Genomic DNA, 16,526 nt, shown 5'->3' with positions numbered 1-16,526 from the left:
CACATTCGACTCCCACAAGCACACTGTTTCATGGTAATGGGCTCAAATCCCAGTGGAGATGACTGTGGAGAAGTTTTATTTTTCTTGTGCAGTGGAAATGGCAAAGCTGGGGATGATCATGAGGTGGCCTGACAATAAAAAAAAGGAATCATCATTGTGTGCTCTCGTCAGTGTAACAGAATGGATGGACAAGGCAAACTTTGCTTGTTTTGAGAACTTAGCTACTGTCGCAGTAATTAATGAAGCAATAAGTTATCTGCTTTATAAGATGTGGCAGCAACACTTACGACATTCAAGAGTATTAGACTGCAAGTCCGACTTGGTAAAATTCAGGTTTATCGTAACAATGAAGAGCAACTAGCGCTGTTATGTCACACACAATGTGCTATGAGTGCTCTGTATATATTACCAAGCAAGATGCTGGATTATTGCATCAAACCTTGTCCACCATGATGCTTGCAGCAGCTGCCTTCTTGCCCAGTTACAACACGGTTCGTTTGCATAGCAGGCATTTTGAGAAAGGCACCAAGTGCTGCTGAGTTACATTTCTGTTTGAAGGAAAATAGGCTCAGCAACATGTGCACTGTTTATTATTCTTGTGTAATACATGTGCAGCCATTCAGCAGATTTACTGTTGGTTGAGAGATTATGCATAAATAGACTGAAGGAGAAAAGCAATTACACAAATATTGGTGGCATGTCCTGCCACATGAAAGTTTCAGGAACTGTTCTACAAAATACAGTCGGGTTCCGTTAACTCGACCCTGACGGAACCGACGAAATTGATCGAATTATCCGGCGGGTAGAATTAAAGAAGATGCAGAAAAAAGTGCTAAAACCCCACTGAATCATTCAGCAGTAGTTGCCCAATTCTAACACACACCAACCCCCAAAGAAAAAAAACACCCGCCTGCTTTCTATGCGTCCAAAGCACTAAACTATTGTAGAAATGACATTAAAGCTCCTAAACAAGGTATAAATATAACGCACACCCTATTTTTTAGCAAGAAAAATTTCACAATGGCGGCGGTTTTCTTAAGTTAGCTTCGCCACACCGCTTTATCCAGCTAGCTTCGCTGCAATACATCTGTGTTATGCGGCAAAGCACGCAAACATTGCGAACGCAGTTTTGGTTTTGCGTCCGATTGCACCACGCAGGAAATTTTCGGATCAGTTTTCGTTTATAAAAAACAGGCACGCGTTAGAATCGGGTAAAGACCGTAATGAAACACTGTGCTGTGGTTGTCGCTTGAAAATCTTCTTAAGGAGGGCCGAATATATGCATTTTCGACGAGAGATGATGTGCGCTCAATGCATTCACTGTTCTCTAAGCTCCGCCATGACAGAGGCTGCCACTAACGGGATCGCTATCGGGGTCACCATAAGGTTCAGGCGCGTGCGTGCTTACTAGCAAAGTTCGAGTTATCCAGAGAATACCAATTTTATGATCGAAATAACGAAAGTTTGGGCCCATACAAATGCATGGGCGCTGGCCGGGACCTTTGGCCGGGATCGAATAAACAAAAAAATCGAACTAACCGGAGTCCAATTAATGGAATGTACCGCTTTATTGTGAATGGTACTCGATCGTGCAGTTGAAGTAATAATTTTATCTGAATTATACTAACACGTTACTCTTTTCTGTATAAATGCTCCACATGCTGTTTTACGCGACAGTGATAACCAATGTTGTGAATTTATAGAGTGGTAAATTTTTTTTTTAGGAATTTCTGGACCCGGACAGGCCCCCAATGGAAACTGACAGTGGCAACGTTTAACACTCGGACTCTCTCGAGTGAAGCTAGCCTATCAGGACTCTTTGAGGATATATCTGGCATTGTTTGAAATATCATTGGCCTTAGTGAGCTTAGAACTGGTGAGGCTTATACAGTGCTGACAAATGGCCACATTTATTTATTTATTTATTTATTTACATGTACCTTACAGGCCTTCGAGAAGGCATAGTGTAAGGGGGAAATACGGTAACATATTAGTATGGAATCGGGAAAGAAATAAACATCAGCATAATGAAAGGAGTATGCATAGAACATGGAAAATTAATACATTAGCAAATACAATACATTCTCTGCTATACGGAACTTCCAGATAAGAAGCAGTATAAAGTACAGTGCCACCCGCCGTGGTTGCTCAGTGGCTATGGTGTTGGGCTGCTGAGCACGAGGTCGCGGGATCGAATCCCGGCCACGGCGGCCGCATTTCGATGGAGGCGAAATGCGAAAACACCCGTGTACTTAGATTTAGGTGCACGTTAAAGAACCCCAGGTGGTCGAAATTTCCGGAGTCCTCCACTACGGCGTGCCTCATAATCAGAAAGTGGTTTTGGCACGTAAAACCCCATAATTTTTTTTTTTTTAAAGTACAGTGCCTGCTATGTCCATAAGGACATACTGGGAAATATTGACGAATTCTGCAGCATTAATCAGAGGGTAGCAGCAGTCATAATAAAACTTAAGAGGTATAGATTAAAAGTAGTATAAGCCTACGCTCCAACCTCCAGTCATGATGATGACGAAATAGATCGGTTTTATGACGATGTTGAATTAATGATGAGAAAAGTACGAACTCAGTATACTGCAGCAATAGGCGCCTTCAATGCAAAAGTGGGAAAAAAGGAGGCTGGTGAAAAAGCAATTAGCAACTACGGCATCAATGCTATACTTGCGGACAACTTTCTGTGGCAATGAAGGAAAAACTAAGGAGGCAAAGTGCGCACAAGAGAGAGCGCTTCTGAATAGAGTCCAGTGTTTTTATCCACATTAGTTTAAGCTCAGGGAGAAAAAACAAACACCTTATTAGCAGCACTTCAATAGGACAAAAAACACACCACTGAATGTGGAAGTATACTTATTTCATGGATTTCTTCTTCCACGTCTGGGCAAACGTGAAACTGTCGCATGTGGAAGCTGCATCTATTCAGCATCTGTTCCGACCAACGAAAAATACTGTCAAATGCTGGCAGACTACTTGGCGCGGTAACACATGTGCAGAAGCTCCGCCCCCGCAGCTTTCTCTTCACTGCCACAGAAACATGCCCGCGAGTGGAGGAACACTCAAGGATAGTTGTTGGTAGAATTCGCGGAAATTAATAAGCTACGAATAATGAACACCTTCACGAAAGCGTAGGAACAAGAAGTGGATGTGAAAAAGCCTAATGGTGAAACAAATGAAATAGATTTCATACTTTTTGCTGATGCCGGCATAGTGCAGTATGTATAAGTGTTAGGTAGGGTAAAGTGCAGTGATCATAGGTTAGTGAGGGCTGGGATTCTTCTCAATTTGAAGAGAGAAAGAGTAAACTAGTGAAGAAGAAGCAGGCCAGCCTAGACACCGAAAGGGTAAAAGCAAACCAATTCAGTATGGTACTTGCAAACAAATATGCAGCTAAGAGAGATGAAGATGACATAGAGGTAATGAATGTGTCATGTGTAACACATATGTCATGCGAAACCATAACTAGCCTGGCTTCAGAAGCAGCAATTGAAGTGGGAGGTAAGGCATCAAGGCAACTAGTAGGTAAGCTCTCCCAACAAAGGACCTAATGAATAAATGACAAGGAATGAAAGTGTCCAACTCAAGAGATAAGATAGAATACGCGGAACTCTCAAAATTGATCAAGGCAAAAATAAGCGATATTCAGAACTATAACATGAGAAAGACTGAAGAAGCCGTAAAAAATGGATGCAGCCCGAAATCATTGAGAAGGAAACTTGGCACAGGACAAACAAAGATGTATGCACTGAAAGATATCCCGGGTAATATCATCACCAATCTCGGAGATACAGTAAAAGCAGTGGAAGAATTCTATACTGACCTGTAGAGTACCCAGATGACTCAGGATAACTCCATTCGAAACAGGAATAAACAGGATACAGAAACTCCTCCTATAGCTAGCAATGAAGTTAGAAGGGCCTTGCAAGACATGAAACGGGAAAAAGTGGCAGGGGAAGACGGAATATAACAGTCAATTTAATCAAAGATTGAGGAGACATAATGCTTGAAAAATTAGTGACCCTTTATACGAACTGTCTATCGACTTGAAGGGTTCCGAGAACTGGAAGAGTGCCAACATTATACTAATGTACAAAAAGGGAGAAGTAAAGAATTGAAAAATTATAGGCCCATTAGCTTATTTACAATGCTATATAATATATTCACCGAGATAATCTCCAATGAAATAAGGGCCACACTGGACTTTAGTCAACCAAGGGAACAGGCAGGTTTCAGGAAGGGATACACTACAATGGATGACATCCATGTCATCAAACAGGTAATCGAGAAATCCGCAGAGTATAATCAGCCACTATATATGGCTTCCATAGATTATGAAAAGGCATTTGATTCAGTCGAGATACCAGCAGTTGTAGAGGCATTACGTAATCAAGGAGTACAGGATGCTTACGTAAATATCTGCCGATTCCACAGCTACCTTAATTCTACACAAGAAAAGTAGGAAGGTACCTATAAGGGGTCAGACAAGGAGACACAATCTCTCCAATGCTATTCACTGCGTGATTGGAAGAAGTATTTAAGCTATTAAAATGGGCTAGCTTAGGAGTGAGGATCAACAGCACATATGACAGCAACCTTCAATTTGCCGATGATATTGTCCTGTTCAGCAACACCGGAGACAAGTTACATCAAATGATTGAGGAGCTTAACAGAGAGAGTGTAAGAGCAGGGTGGAAGATTAGTGTGCAGAAGACAAAGATAATGATCAACAGTCGGGCAAGGGAACAAGGGTTCAGGATCGCCAGTCAGCCTCTAGAGTCAGTGAAGGAGCATGTTTACCTAGTTAAATTACCCACAGGGGACCCTGATCATGAAAAGGAAATTTACAGAAGAAGAAAAATGTGTTCGCGCGCATACAACAGACATTGTCATATCTTGACTGGAAGCTTACTATTATCATTAAAAAGAAAGATGCACAATCCGTGCATTCTACCGGTGCTGACATATGAGGCAGAAATGTGGAGACTGACAAAGCAGCCCGAAAACACGTTAAGCACTGCGTAAACAGCGATGGAACGAAGGATGTTAGGCGTAACATTAAGAGACAGGAAGAGAGCGGTGTGGATCAGAGAGCAAACAGGGATAGCTGATATTCTAATTGACATTAAGACATTGACATTCTAATTGACATTGACATTGACATTGAAAAAAATGGAGCTGGGCAGATCATGTAATGCGTAGGTTAGATAACCGTTGGACCAATAGGGTTACAGGATGGTTGCCAAGAGAAGGGAAGCGCAGTTGAGGACGGCACAAGACTAGGTAAAGTGATGAAATTAAGAAATTTGCAGGCACTAGTTGGAATTGGTTAGCGCAGGACAGGGGTAATTGGAGATCTTAGGGAGAGGCCTTCGTCCTGCAGTGGAAATAAAATAGGCTGATGATGATGATGATGATTAAACATTCTTTTCTAACATTCTAGTCACTTTATTCAAACACAACAAATTTGCATCAAATTGGTTGAACAGTTGTCTGATAAACTAACTTATGCCTTTCATCTTACTGTATTACATCCCAATGTGATCTGGCGCTCATATTTTGTATCAGATGGTGAAAATCCACCTCGGCCGTCACCTCTGATAAAGAAGCTTGCAGTGGATTGAGCGGAATGTTGTTGTTCCCCAAAAAATTTCTGACTACGATATTCCACAATGCAAATTTGAAGGGCAGCTGTTTAGGTGTTTTGAATTCGCGAAATATTATGGCAAACAATTTGTTTCCCAAGTACAAGGTGCTCTCAAAACCGCTGCTGAGCATCTGTTCGGGCAGCTCATTGAGCAGCACTGACAGACGAAGCATTTTCACCATTTGCGTCGCTCACTGTTCTGAAAGTAAGCGTGAACGTGTGGCTCGTGCGGAGTGCATTCCCTAGTGGCTGCGAATTCCGCAGGCGAATACAATCGAACCCGGCTATATCCAGCTTGCAAAAAAACGCCTATCAGTTTGATATAGAATATAATTTGATATATGCCTGCTAAAGAATTGGACATCATAATTGCATCTATTATTTATGGAATCATTTTGTTGGTGAAACTAGCTTAGTTTTGCATGAAATAGTCCTGTATTTACTTCTGCTTGAGCAATTTTGGTGCCTGCGACGCACGCACTTCTCCACATTGTCTAAAGAGTCGAAGCAGCTGAGGCCATAACCTTCCACATTCGTGCTTAAAGCACTGTACTAGTGCGAGTGCACCAATCACCTCGGAGGATGTGGGCAAAGGACCATCATTGCTTTCCTCACTGTGCCCACTTTCACTTGTGCTCGGTACGAAGTCGGCAATGTAGTCTTCGTTTTTGGGATCTCCTGGTCGCAACACCATCATCTGCACTCACAAACTCGTCCACCATTGATTCGCCAACGGCTTCCAGAAATTCTGACAGCTCGCTACAAGCTTCGGCAACACTGACAACACCTTCATCACACTCACACTCGTCAGAATTTAGTCATCACCGGGCATGCGGAAGCCGGCACGTCTGAAGCAATTTCATATGAACCACTCGTACACGGCCGTGCATACGCGTTGGGTGCCATGGGCACCGGGTTGCGAGTTTGTCTGTTTAGCCCTAATCTCCCCCTTATTCTTCAAGATCGTGCTGAAAGTGCTCCTTGGAATCTCGCACCCAATGGGGTGATCCGACTTTTCACCATGGTCGACCCAATTTATGATGTCAAGCTTCACGGCGAAAAGCAAATTCTGCCCCTTCATCATGGTAACACTGTGGGAGAAGGCCCACAAGGCACAAACACAATGAACCAGAAAAGCAGCGTGACAATTCCCACTTGTGCCATCTTGCACGACGATGGCACAAGAGCCTCTGATTGGCTGTCTGAGCAAGCGCTGCGGGCGGGTCAGGATAATTTTTTTGTGGGGGAGTGTCGACGGCTCGCCTGACGCAGTGTGGCCATGCTAGGGAGAGTGGTTGAATGGAACCGCGCTGCCATGAGGGAAAGCCAACTTGTGGGGGCACTTTTGTGCCGTTTGTCGTTCGATATATCGGGAGTCGCTACTATATTTGTTTGATGTAAGCATAATTTTTGCTATATATACTCATTGTCACTATTCCATGTTCAGAAATTGTTCGATATACAGAATAATGCGATGTAAATGGGTTTTATACAGTTGGGTTCGACTGTAGCACATGTGCAGTGGGCCTGAAGCCCACGTCAGCGCTTTATTTCCACACTAGCCACATGCCTAGTCATGCCAGCACTCCGCGTTCCACCTCACCCTTTTCGTCATACCCTCCTCTGCTTTTCGCCTCCTGGTTGCGCTGCACCCTCCTCGCATCTTTCATCCCCCAGCTGCTCTCCGCATTCTGTTTCATATTTCGCTGTGCTCATTCACTCGGTTTCACTGACACTGACGCTATCTGCAAGAAGGGGTACCTAAGAACTGCGCTCTAAAAGTATTCTCACTTTTCAACTATACACTCCTATATAGAAGGTCTGCATAAAGGTATCACAACCATTGAGATTGCAATGCATGGCGATGAAGAACATCTCCACTGTAATTATGGTATTTTCAATATCCAAGGCTTGCTCTGCAATGGTCACGTGGTTCCATGTAGTCATATACTAAGTGTTATGCAGAATGTCTCACCTGACATGTGGCTGCATCCAAATGGGTGGCACCAACATAGAGCAGGTTGTTCTGGATGTTGTACACCAAAGATGGCACAGCCACCTAAGTTGAACAGACAGGAGAAGTCACACTGGCAGTAGCTTTAGAAAGACAACAGGATGCTGTTGTCTGTGAGCGGAGCATCTACAACTGGATGTCACTGCAGCTGAGGTAAAGACTTTGTGAACATGTAAAATTTATTTTTCAAGTAAAATATAGGCAACAAATTTTAACACCTGTTTATCAAAGCATGATTCGTTGGTTGATTGGGTCTAGTGTTTCAGAGCAAGACTTAAACTGTGAGATACGCCTATTGGCATTTTTAACCCAAATCTAGTACATGAGCAGTTTTGCATTGCTCACTGAAGTCTTTCCCCAATAGAATGCAATTGCCACTGTGGTGGTTAAAAAGGCCTTACATCACCTTGAAAGCTCTACAAACAGCAGTTACTGCCACTTATTGTTGCTACTACTTGTACTTGGAACACTTGAAAATCACAGATTTAAAAGAAAAGCAGGTGGAGTTAACTAATCAAGTGTCTGGTGTCTAATGACAGTTTAATCGATTTTTGAATGACTTGAGCATAACCCGTCAGCAGCTGACGTACCTGTAGTTGTAGCTCAGGGTGTTAAAAATTGAAAATGCCTCTCTCCTGACACGTCTTGATCTAAAAGACCGCTCCGATCGGGATAACTTAATATTTTGTGGTACCTCTGACAATCCGTCAGAAACGTGGGCGCTGTCCGAAAAATTGGCACGTAACCTTTCATCCCTTCATCTTAAGTTTGAAGTCCCCGAGAATATGGAATGTAGAGCCCACAGACTTGGCTCTTACAGTCTTGATAGACTCATCTAATTATAATTGAAATCTCCTGCTTTAAACTAAAGGACAAAATTCTGGCACTGAAATCCAACCTGAAATTCGCCGGAGTGTCTGCGGGTGAACATTTATGCAGAACAACATGCCAGTCTAGGGAAAAGCTACTAGATTTTACTAAGGCAACACACCAACCATATTCACTACGGCTAAACAAGCTATTTGTGAACAAGAAATATTTGTGAAGTTGACATGCCATGTGAAGCATGCTCTTCGGTTCGGTCATGTCAAGCTATTGAAGGAAACAGTTCGACATAACTAGCTGATGTGCAAAGGAATAACAACATATCAAGTTTTTCTCACTAACTGTGAAGCCTACTATATAAATGTACTGCAACGTCTTCACTAATTTATTTATGCGCTGCTGACATTGTATGTCTTACCAAAAAGTGGCTCTCTGCTAAGATAAAGACTAGAGAAATTTTTTATTGTGGAAAACGGTATTCATTTTTTCACTGCGATCGTGGTGAGCGATCAGGCGAAGTGCTTGATTGCAGTTACTGAAATGCTCATTTCAAGCTCTGTTCCCATGGAAACTCCACCAGAATTTGTTTGTGCGCTTGTGTTCGACAACAGAGATGTCATTTTTTGCATATGCTATCGGCCTCCAACTACTTCGACATCATTTTGCGATGACCTTCACAACGCAATGAACAAAGAGAGTTGGGCTAGTTAGTGCTGATGCTATTGCTGTGGCATGTTTACTAGCGTGAACAAGGTTAACGAGAACTGTTGTAAGTGCTTTAGCAGGCACTGGCCACTTGGCTGACCACTGCCAAAAAAGTAATTGCTCCCCACATTTTCATAATACACTTGTACTCAGATTAGTAGAGTAGTTTGCTGGGCCAGTTGGTGCATGGTGAACATATAACGGTTTCCAGCAAGTACGGACGGGAGCCCAAGTAAGTAGAAATGGAGAGGACCACGCTGGTTGTCCTGTCCGTTTCTAGAGTTGTCCTGTCCGTTTCTACTTGTGCTCGTGTCCGTACTTGCTGGAAACCATTATATGTTGTACTCTGATGATTTGCCAGGCAGTTAGATAGGAAAATTTTTGAAGCGTTCTGCATTTTAAACACTGCTGATGAATGCGTAAGCACACCACCTCTGGCACTCATTGATAAAGAAGTGTTGTATCTTGAGAAGAACTTTGCCAATGGTTTGTATTCGCTCGTTGTGGGTGCTTATCGGCTTCGTTACACATTTGTTTTTCTCCTTGTGGCACTTTCGTTTGTGCATTTGTCTGCGCATGGTTCTGAGCATACGGTAGTCCCTTTGCATGATTATCTGAATAAAACTTGTCAGCTGAAGTCTAGTGCTCTGTCCTTGTACCACCCTTTTTCTGTTAGCCTTATTTGCTCTAGTAACTATGTCACAGCAATTGTTTCACACCGCATTAAACAAAATTGTTGTCAGATACCATAACTCGCCAATTTTCCTTCTTGGTGACTAACTTGCCCAATATCATTTGGCACAATGACAAAGTAATGTCCCAGTCTTCTCAAAGTACCCAGTTTATAAACACTTGTCTGGACTTCCACTTCACCCAGCTTGTAGCTAAATCTACGCGCGTATCTGCCTCTTCATCTAATATACTAGACCTGATTCTCATCACAAATGCTGATGTAGTTTCCTTAATTCTTTACTTAAAAGGCTTAAATGATCACCATGCACTCACTTTTCACATCAAGACAAAAAGAAAACAGTAAAGTGATTCACAATTACAGCAAAGCTGATTTGGCTTCAATTACCTCTGAAATGGAAATTTTAGCAGCTTCGTACATTTCTAATTGTGATCGGAGCTGTATTGAAAAAAATTGGTGTATCGTCAAAAATAAAATGTTGCCACGAAACGAACATATCGTGTCGCAAAGGACTTTGATTTGCAAACCACGATACCGTTAGTTGAACCCCTTTTTGAAGCGACTTCATAACACAAAAAACCAGTTGCTTCATTGCAAAAAAAGCTTCACGCAGTGACATCGCTTGGTCTGCTTACTACCATGCTGAAAATGACTACAACGCAGCTGCCACTAGTGTGAAACAGCACATTGTTACATTGTTACACTTCCATCCCTATTGCAAACCAAGCCTTGAAAATACTGGATTATAGTTAATTGTACTCCAAGTAATATCACCCATTTAACTTGCCCCAACGATGAACCTGCTTCTCTTGAAAAGTGCTGCAATGTATTTAATGATGTATTTTCTTCATATGTTACTGTGATGCCACATAGATTACCACTTGTACCAAATTCAGGTTTTCTTACTATGAATCCAACTACTATTGACTGGGTTGGTGTTAGCTGCCTAATTAACAATCGAAAAACATCTTCCTGTGCCTGCCCAGGCTACCTCAATTCAAAAATCTTGAAATGTACTGATGTATTTTCTGTTGTTATTTTCTTGCATATTTTCACACAGTCATTGCAGCATTCTGTTCTTCCATATAGCTGGTGTGTGGGAAAGGTACTTCCAGTTCACAAATCAGGCAACACACACTTACCCAGCAATTACAGGCATATCTCACTAACAAGCATTTAATGTAAAATTCTCTGTAAAATTCTGTAAACATATTTGCATTTGGCTGACTTTTTTAGAATATAACTCCTTTTTTAACTTCTGTCAACATGGTTTCCGTAAGTACTTCTCATGTGAAATACAGCTCTTATCGTTTATTAACAATCTTTTTGAAATTTATGATCTAAGTATCGACATCGACTGCATATTTATTGATTTTGCCAAAGCCTTCAACTCTGTGACTCACAATTCCCTTCTGCTTAAGTTGACTGAACTGAATTTTTTGATCGGGCGCAGTTTGCTAATGATAACAACCGTAATTCTTGGTTTTCTGATGTATCAGCAGGTCTATCTCAAGGCTCCATTCTGGGTCCACTTCTCTTTTTAATCTACATTAACAACATTTCAACTTTTTCTTCTCTCATGAAACTATTCACAAATCACTTTGTTCTCTACTGTGCAATTACTAATCCATTCGATTCCAAAGAACTGCAGGACAACCTTAACTGTGTAGCTGAGTGGTGTTCTAAGTGGTTACTGAATGCTAGTAAATGTAAGGCCATGCAAATATCTCGTTAACACTGCCATGCATACATACTTTATTAATGGTGCCCCAGTGACGTCAGTTACCTCTCGCAAGTATATGGGCCTTCACATATCAAATAACCTTTCTTTGCATTCACATGTGGACTATGTTACTAATAACGCTAACCGCACGCATAGGTACTTACGCCATAATTTTAGCTCTGCCTCTTCCTCCCTGAAGTTAACTCTTTACAAAACTTTAGTTCATTCCAAATTGCAGTATGCTTTAACCATTTGGGATCCGGCTCAGCCTTCACTAGTGACTGCAGTAGAAAGTATTCAAAAGCGTGGTGCACACTTCACCTTGTCTAATTATTCTTGTTAAGCAAGTATCTTATCAATGAAACAAACTCTTAATTTACATGATCTTTCGTCATGCCATTCCTGTTTCTGCCTCTTTCCCAAAGTTTTTACACTTAAACCCCGCTCTTAAAGGAAACCCTTTCTGCCCCTCAGTCTTATATTTCATCCCACACTGACCACAGTCAGGGTGCCAATGTGCCACACAAACTGTTTCAGTGACTCACTCATCCCTAGGGCAAGCAAGGACTGCAATTGCTCTGCCGCATCAGTCGCATTCATCACCGACTCTAACTTCAACATTGCTGTACAAGATGCCTTTTCTTAATATTGTTACGGGGGAATAAAATATATGTATTTACAATATATACAGCAACGAAGTTGTAGCTCAGTAGTCAGGGTACCACCATCTACCGCTCGTCGAGACACTTCAACTTCCTCTTCACCTCACAATGTCCTTTCATCCACAGCGGCACAAACTTGTACGTGACAATATTTTTGTTAGTATCCTTACATTTTTTTACTCTACTTCTATCTTTAATGCCCTTCAGTCTTGAAAGCATGCGAAATAAATAAATAAATAAATAAATAAATACAGAACAAAGGTACAAAGTAGCATTTGACTTATTTACTCGACTACATTTACACAGAGGGCATTATTACAACAGGAGCACATTAGCAATTCATTCACAGCGAAACAAAATACACTTGTAACTGCATAGCAAAATACAAAATCTGCATAAAGCAAAACATAACAGATTCATCTTAAAACTTTTTGTGTGCAAACAAACAGGGACGAAGAATAGGGGCAACACAAGGACGAGCGCTTTCTAAGAACTGGTTTCATTTTTGAAGAACTACCTGCTTAAATACCCACAGATCTGCACGATCTAGTCAACAGAGCAAGCCTATACTGCATATGATACCCGCAGATCTGCGTGATCAAGTCAAAAGAGCACGTCAATATTACATATAACACTTGTGATAAAAAGACATGGACAAAAGCCACCCGGTCAAACTAAAAACAGCAAGGTGCATAAAACAACCACTTACAACAAAATGCGTTAAAGATGTGATGATAGAAGCGAATTTTCTTTATCTAACAATGAAACAGAAGGATGGCTGATGCATTTTTCATTTTGTTTTTCAATCCGGTGTGCTTCCACGATTTCCCTAGCGGTTTGATTCCTATGCCTGTACAAAATATCTGTCCTAGTAAGACAAGGGGAGCAATCATGTTCTTGGCAATGCATTGCCAAATGCGTACTAGGGCGACCTTTCAGACTAGACAAGTGCTCCTTTAACCTCGTGTTAATACATCTCCCAGTCTACTCTACGTACACATGACCACACGTCATAGGAATCTGGTAAACAACGTTCTTCGTGCAATCAACAAATTGGTTCTTGCGCGGATGTTTTAACACTACATTCTTTCTTTACATCATCCTTACTTTCGAACTTCTTTTTAACCTTGGAACACACACTACCTATTTTGTTTTTTGCCGAAAATACCACTTTTACTTCATAACTACCAGCCACCTTTTTAAGTCTGTGTGAAAGGCCGTGCACATACAGAATTACTGAAACCTTGGAAGCTATATCCTTCTGCCTTTGATTCTTTGTGCATTGTCCTTTATCCTTTTCAAGTTCTTTCATTAGTCTAGCGCACGACGCCAGCATCACAGCGAGCGGGTACCCAGCCTTTGTCAACCTATCAACTTGCTCAAAAAATGCAATCTCTACAGTGTGGTGACATGACTTCAACAACGCTGACCAGAAACACGAAATGACTATCCCATTCTTCACAAGCCTGGAATGTTGTTTGCGCACAAAGAGTTTTAAGATGAATCTGTTCCAACTAGGCCGACTCGCAGTTATGCTAAAAACATAACAGGCTGCTGACAAACTGTTTCATGATGAGCATGTTCCGACAGCTGAGTCTTGAGGCAAAGAGGTTGTCAGATGGTAAAACAACAGCCTCAGGCAAAATTATTCCACATGCCTAATGTGCTGAGAGAAAAAATATGTTTGTCTCATTTTCTTGTTTTTTCCTTGGAACCAATAAGTAAAGTGTCTAGCTGCTTGTGTGGTCATTACTATTTGAATGCACTGTCAGGCTGTTCTGAGAGCTCCTGAAAAGGCTGTAAGGTGTTAGCTAAAGGTACTAGAATTAGATCTATTCCTCAATTCTAATTCTGTACTCAAAAAAAAAAGTTGTAGCTTGTTCACAAAGTTCACAATCCCAGAAAAAGATCTTCCTTACCTTGCCCACAACGAAATAGCTGCATTTCATTTTTTTTATGCACATTACAACACAATTAACTGCTCCTAAACAACTTATTCATGCAATACAACCTCACATGTATGTGCACTTGCCTTGAGTGTATCCACGGGCTGCAACACTACAATGCGGTGAATAGAAGAACGCCACTTCTGGAAACTGCCTTCGTCCACGCGTACCATGATGAGGCATGTTGCAAGCTTTATCACTTCAGCCATTATAACAGCCGTACTGGCTATGAAAAGGTCCTTCTGTGTGCGAGCCATCCGCATGGTTAGGTTAAGAGCAGCATTTTGAACTGTCAATGTCACCAGAGACGCATACTTGAGTGCCTGCTGCGTTCCTGCATATGCAGAAGGATTACACACACCATGTATCCAGACATCTCACACCATGCTAGAAAAAATTTGCAGTTTCACCCGAAGGACGAAGCACTGACTGCTATAGCAAAGTATAGCGTTGTCCTTGAACTTCTTGAATGGTTTTCCAACTATACGTGGGTGCAGCAAACTTTCTGGCTCCCTTAAAAGGTTTAACATGTTGTGTAGGGCCTGTAATGACATCGCACTGGTGCCACTACGCTGCCTGTGAAGAGCCATGCCAGTAAAATTACATCACTTTCAGGTTTGAGCACCAATATCGTTTTGTATTTTTAATATTACATTAGTCTGAGAAGGCTTAACATTCACAGCACATGCCATTAATATTATGTTTTATCATATTTGTTTGCAGGCTGCCATGCTTAAAATTCTGAAGAATAATTTAGTCATGAACGTAAGACCTGGTATGAGCAAATTTAATTACTGCATATGGTAGCAGTATAACCCACATGTACGGCATGGATAAGCATATAGCATACACATACCCAGGGTGGAAGAATATGACAGAGGTGTGTGGTGTTCGGCGAATAGATAGTGCGAGTAGTTCGGGGGGCTACGGGGGCCCGTCTTTTACATTGAGTTAAAGGGAAAATGAGAGCACATGGTCGTGTTGTGCGTGCATTCTCAGCAATGTGTAGAGTGTTTTGGCACGTAATGGGGAAAAAATGCATTGCCCCTCATTGTAATATGGGTTATATGTCATGCAAAGAAAAATTCTTGTTTTTTGCCCTAAAGACGATGATCATCTGAACAGTGTATTGTTTCATGTATACCCACTCCTGCCCAAGGCCTGACACTCAGGCCGGCAGTATGTATCAAATAAATAAATAAATAAGTGCATGTAATCCCAAGGGAGGATTGATCCCTTCAGCTGACAGACTAGGTCTGCAAATGACACTTCTAGCACGAAGTCAGGTGCAATGAATTGACAGCACAGCACAATAGTACTGGTACAATGCATAAAGGTATTTTCCTATTGCAAGTGAACTGCAAAAAATAGGGATGGATGGAGGGTGCAACCCACGCACTGATGTACTCCATCTATCCCTGTTTCTTTTGCCCTTCACTTACAGTATGTCGTACCAACAAGGCCGAATTTCAACACTTCTCAAGTATATTCTTATGCATTACTATGTCAACAAAATTTTTTTCTACGTGTTCTACAGTGCTCTCTGTAGTGTCTGCACGCAGGGTGCATCTGCAAACACTCATGTTATATTTGTTCAGTAAATGCCTTTACTCTCATAGGTACACCGAAAAAAATCACGCGATTTAGTGGATAGAGGTTGTCCCATCAAATCACAGAAGTTCAATTCGAACACTATTCCTTTACTACTTCCGTTGTCGTGAATACACTCTTTGGCATGGACAAGGGACATGCCTGAACGCCCATTGTGTGTACTTCGTAACGACAGGCTCACCCTCCTCTCCTAGAAACTGCGCAAGTAACCATGCATGATTAAAAATGCTTGTATGTGAAGGTAGCTAGAGAAAATGAAAATTCAAAACTTGGTTGATGACGGGCACTTATTTGTTCATGGCTAAAGAAGACACTTGAACCTATTCCTCCTATAACAGCAAATGTGGGTTTCCCAGCATGCAGGTGTTCAAATCTTTGCAACAGTATGGGATATATACTATGCGCACAATACACAAAATCAATAAATGCTGACGACGGTCCTTTGAGGTATTTAATCTGCAGAAGCCACTATTAAATACAAAAAAGTGCCTTCGATATGGCTGTTACGATTCCTAAAAAAACTAAATTAAAGGAAAGAACATCTTTGCAAGCACAATTGTACAAAGCACTCTTTACTTTGTCTAGCATCAGCACAATATCAAGCCAGAGATGGTGAAGGTTTGGCATCTGCATGTTACACTGATATTTCTAAGAATCTGTCTTTTTGCAAATCCCCAGCACTGTCATTTCACA

At 41.5% G+C, this 16,526-nt stretch overlaps 1 protein-coding gene across 2 annotated transcripts in view; it reads right to left on the bottom strand.

The window, feature by feature from the left end:
- Window positions 1-16,526, bottom strand: part of LOC135897529 (UDP-galactose translocator-like) — a 68,457-nt gene that overhangs the window by 48,043 nt on the left and 3,888 nt on the right. For both annotated transcript variants that reach the window (XM_065426176.2, XM_065426175.2), the window contains exons 2-3: window positions 14,309-14,556; window positions 7,632-7,715 (exon numbers count right to left, since the gene is read on the bottom strand). In XM_065426176.2, the coding sequence (XP_065282248.1) occupies window positions 7,632-7,715; window positions 14,309-14,485 (261 nt within the window). In that variant the 5' untranslated portion in view covers window positions 14,486-14,556. The remainder of the gene's footprint in view (window positions 1-7,631; window positions 7,716-14,308; window positions 14,557-16,526) is intronic.

Source organism: Dermacentor albipictus, unplaced genomic scaffold (genome assembly GCF_038994185.2).
Source record: "Dermacentor albipictus isolate Rhodes 1998 colony unplaced genomic scaffold, USDA_Dalb.pri_finalv2 scaffold_32, whole genome shotgun sequence".
Lineage (NCBI taxonomy): Eukaryota > Metazoa > Arthropoda > Arachnida > Ixodida > Ixodidae > Dermacentor > Dermacentor albipictus.
The sequence above is the reverse complement of the archived record's forward strand: the minus strand, read 5'-3'. Positions and strand labels throughout refer to the sequence as shown.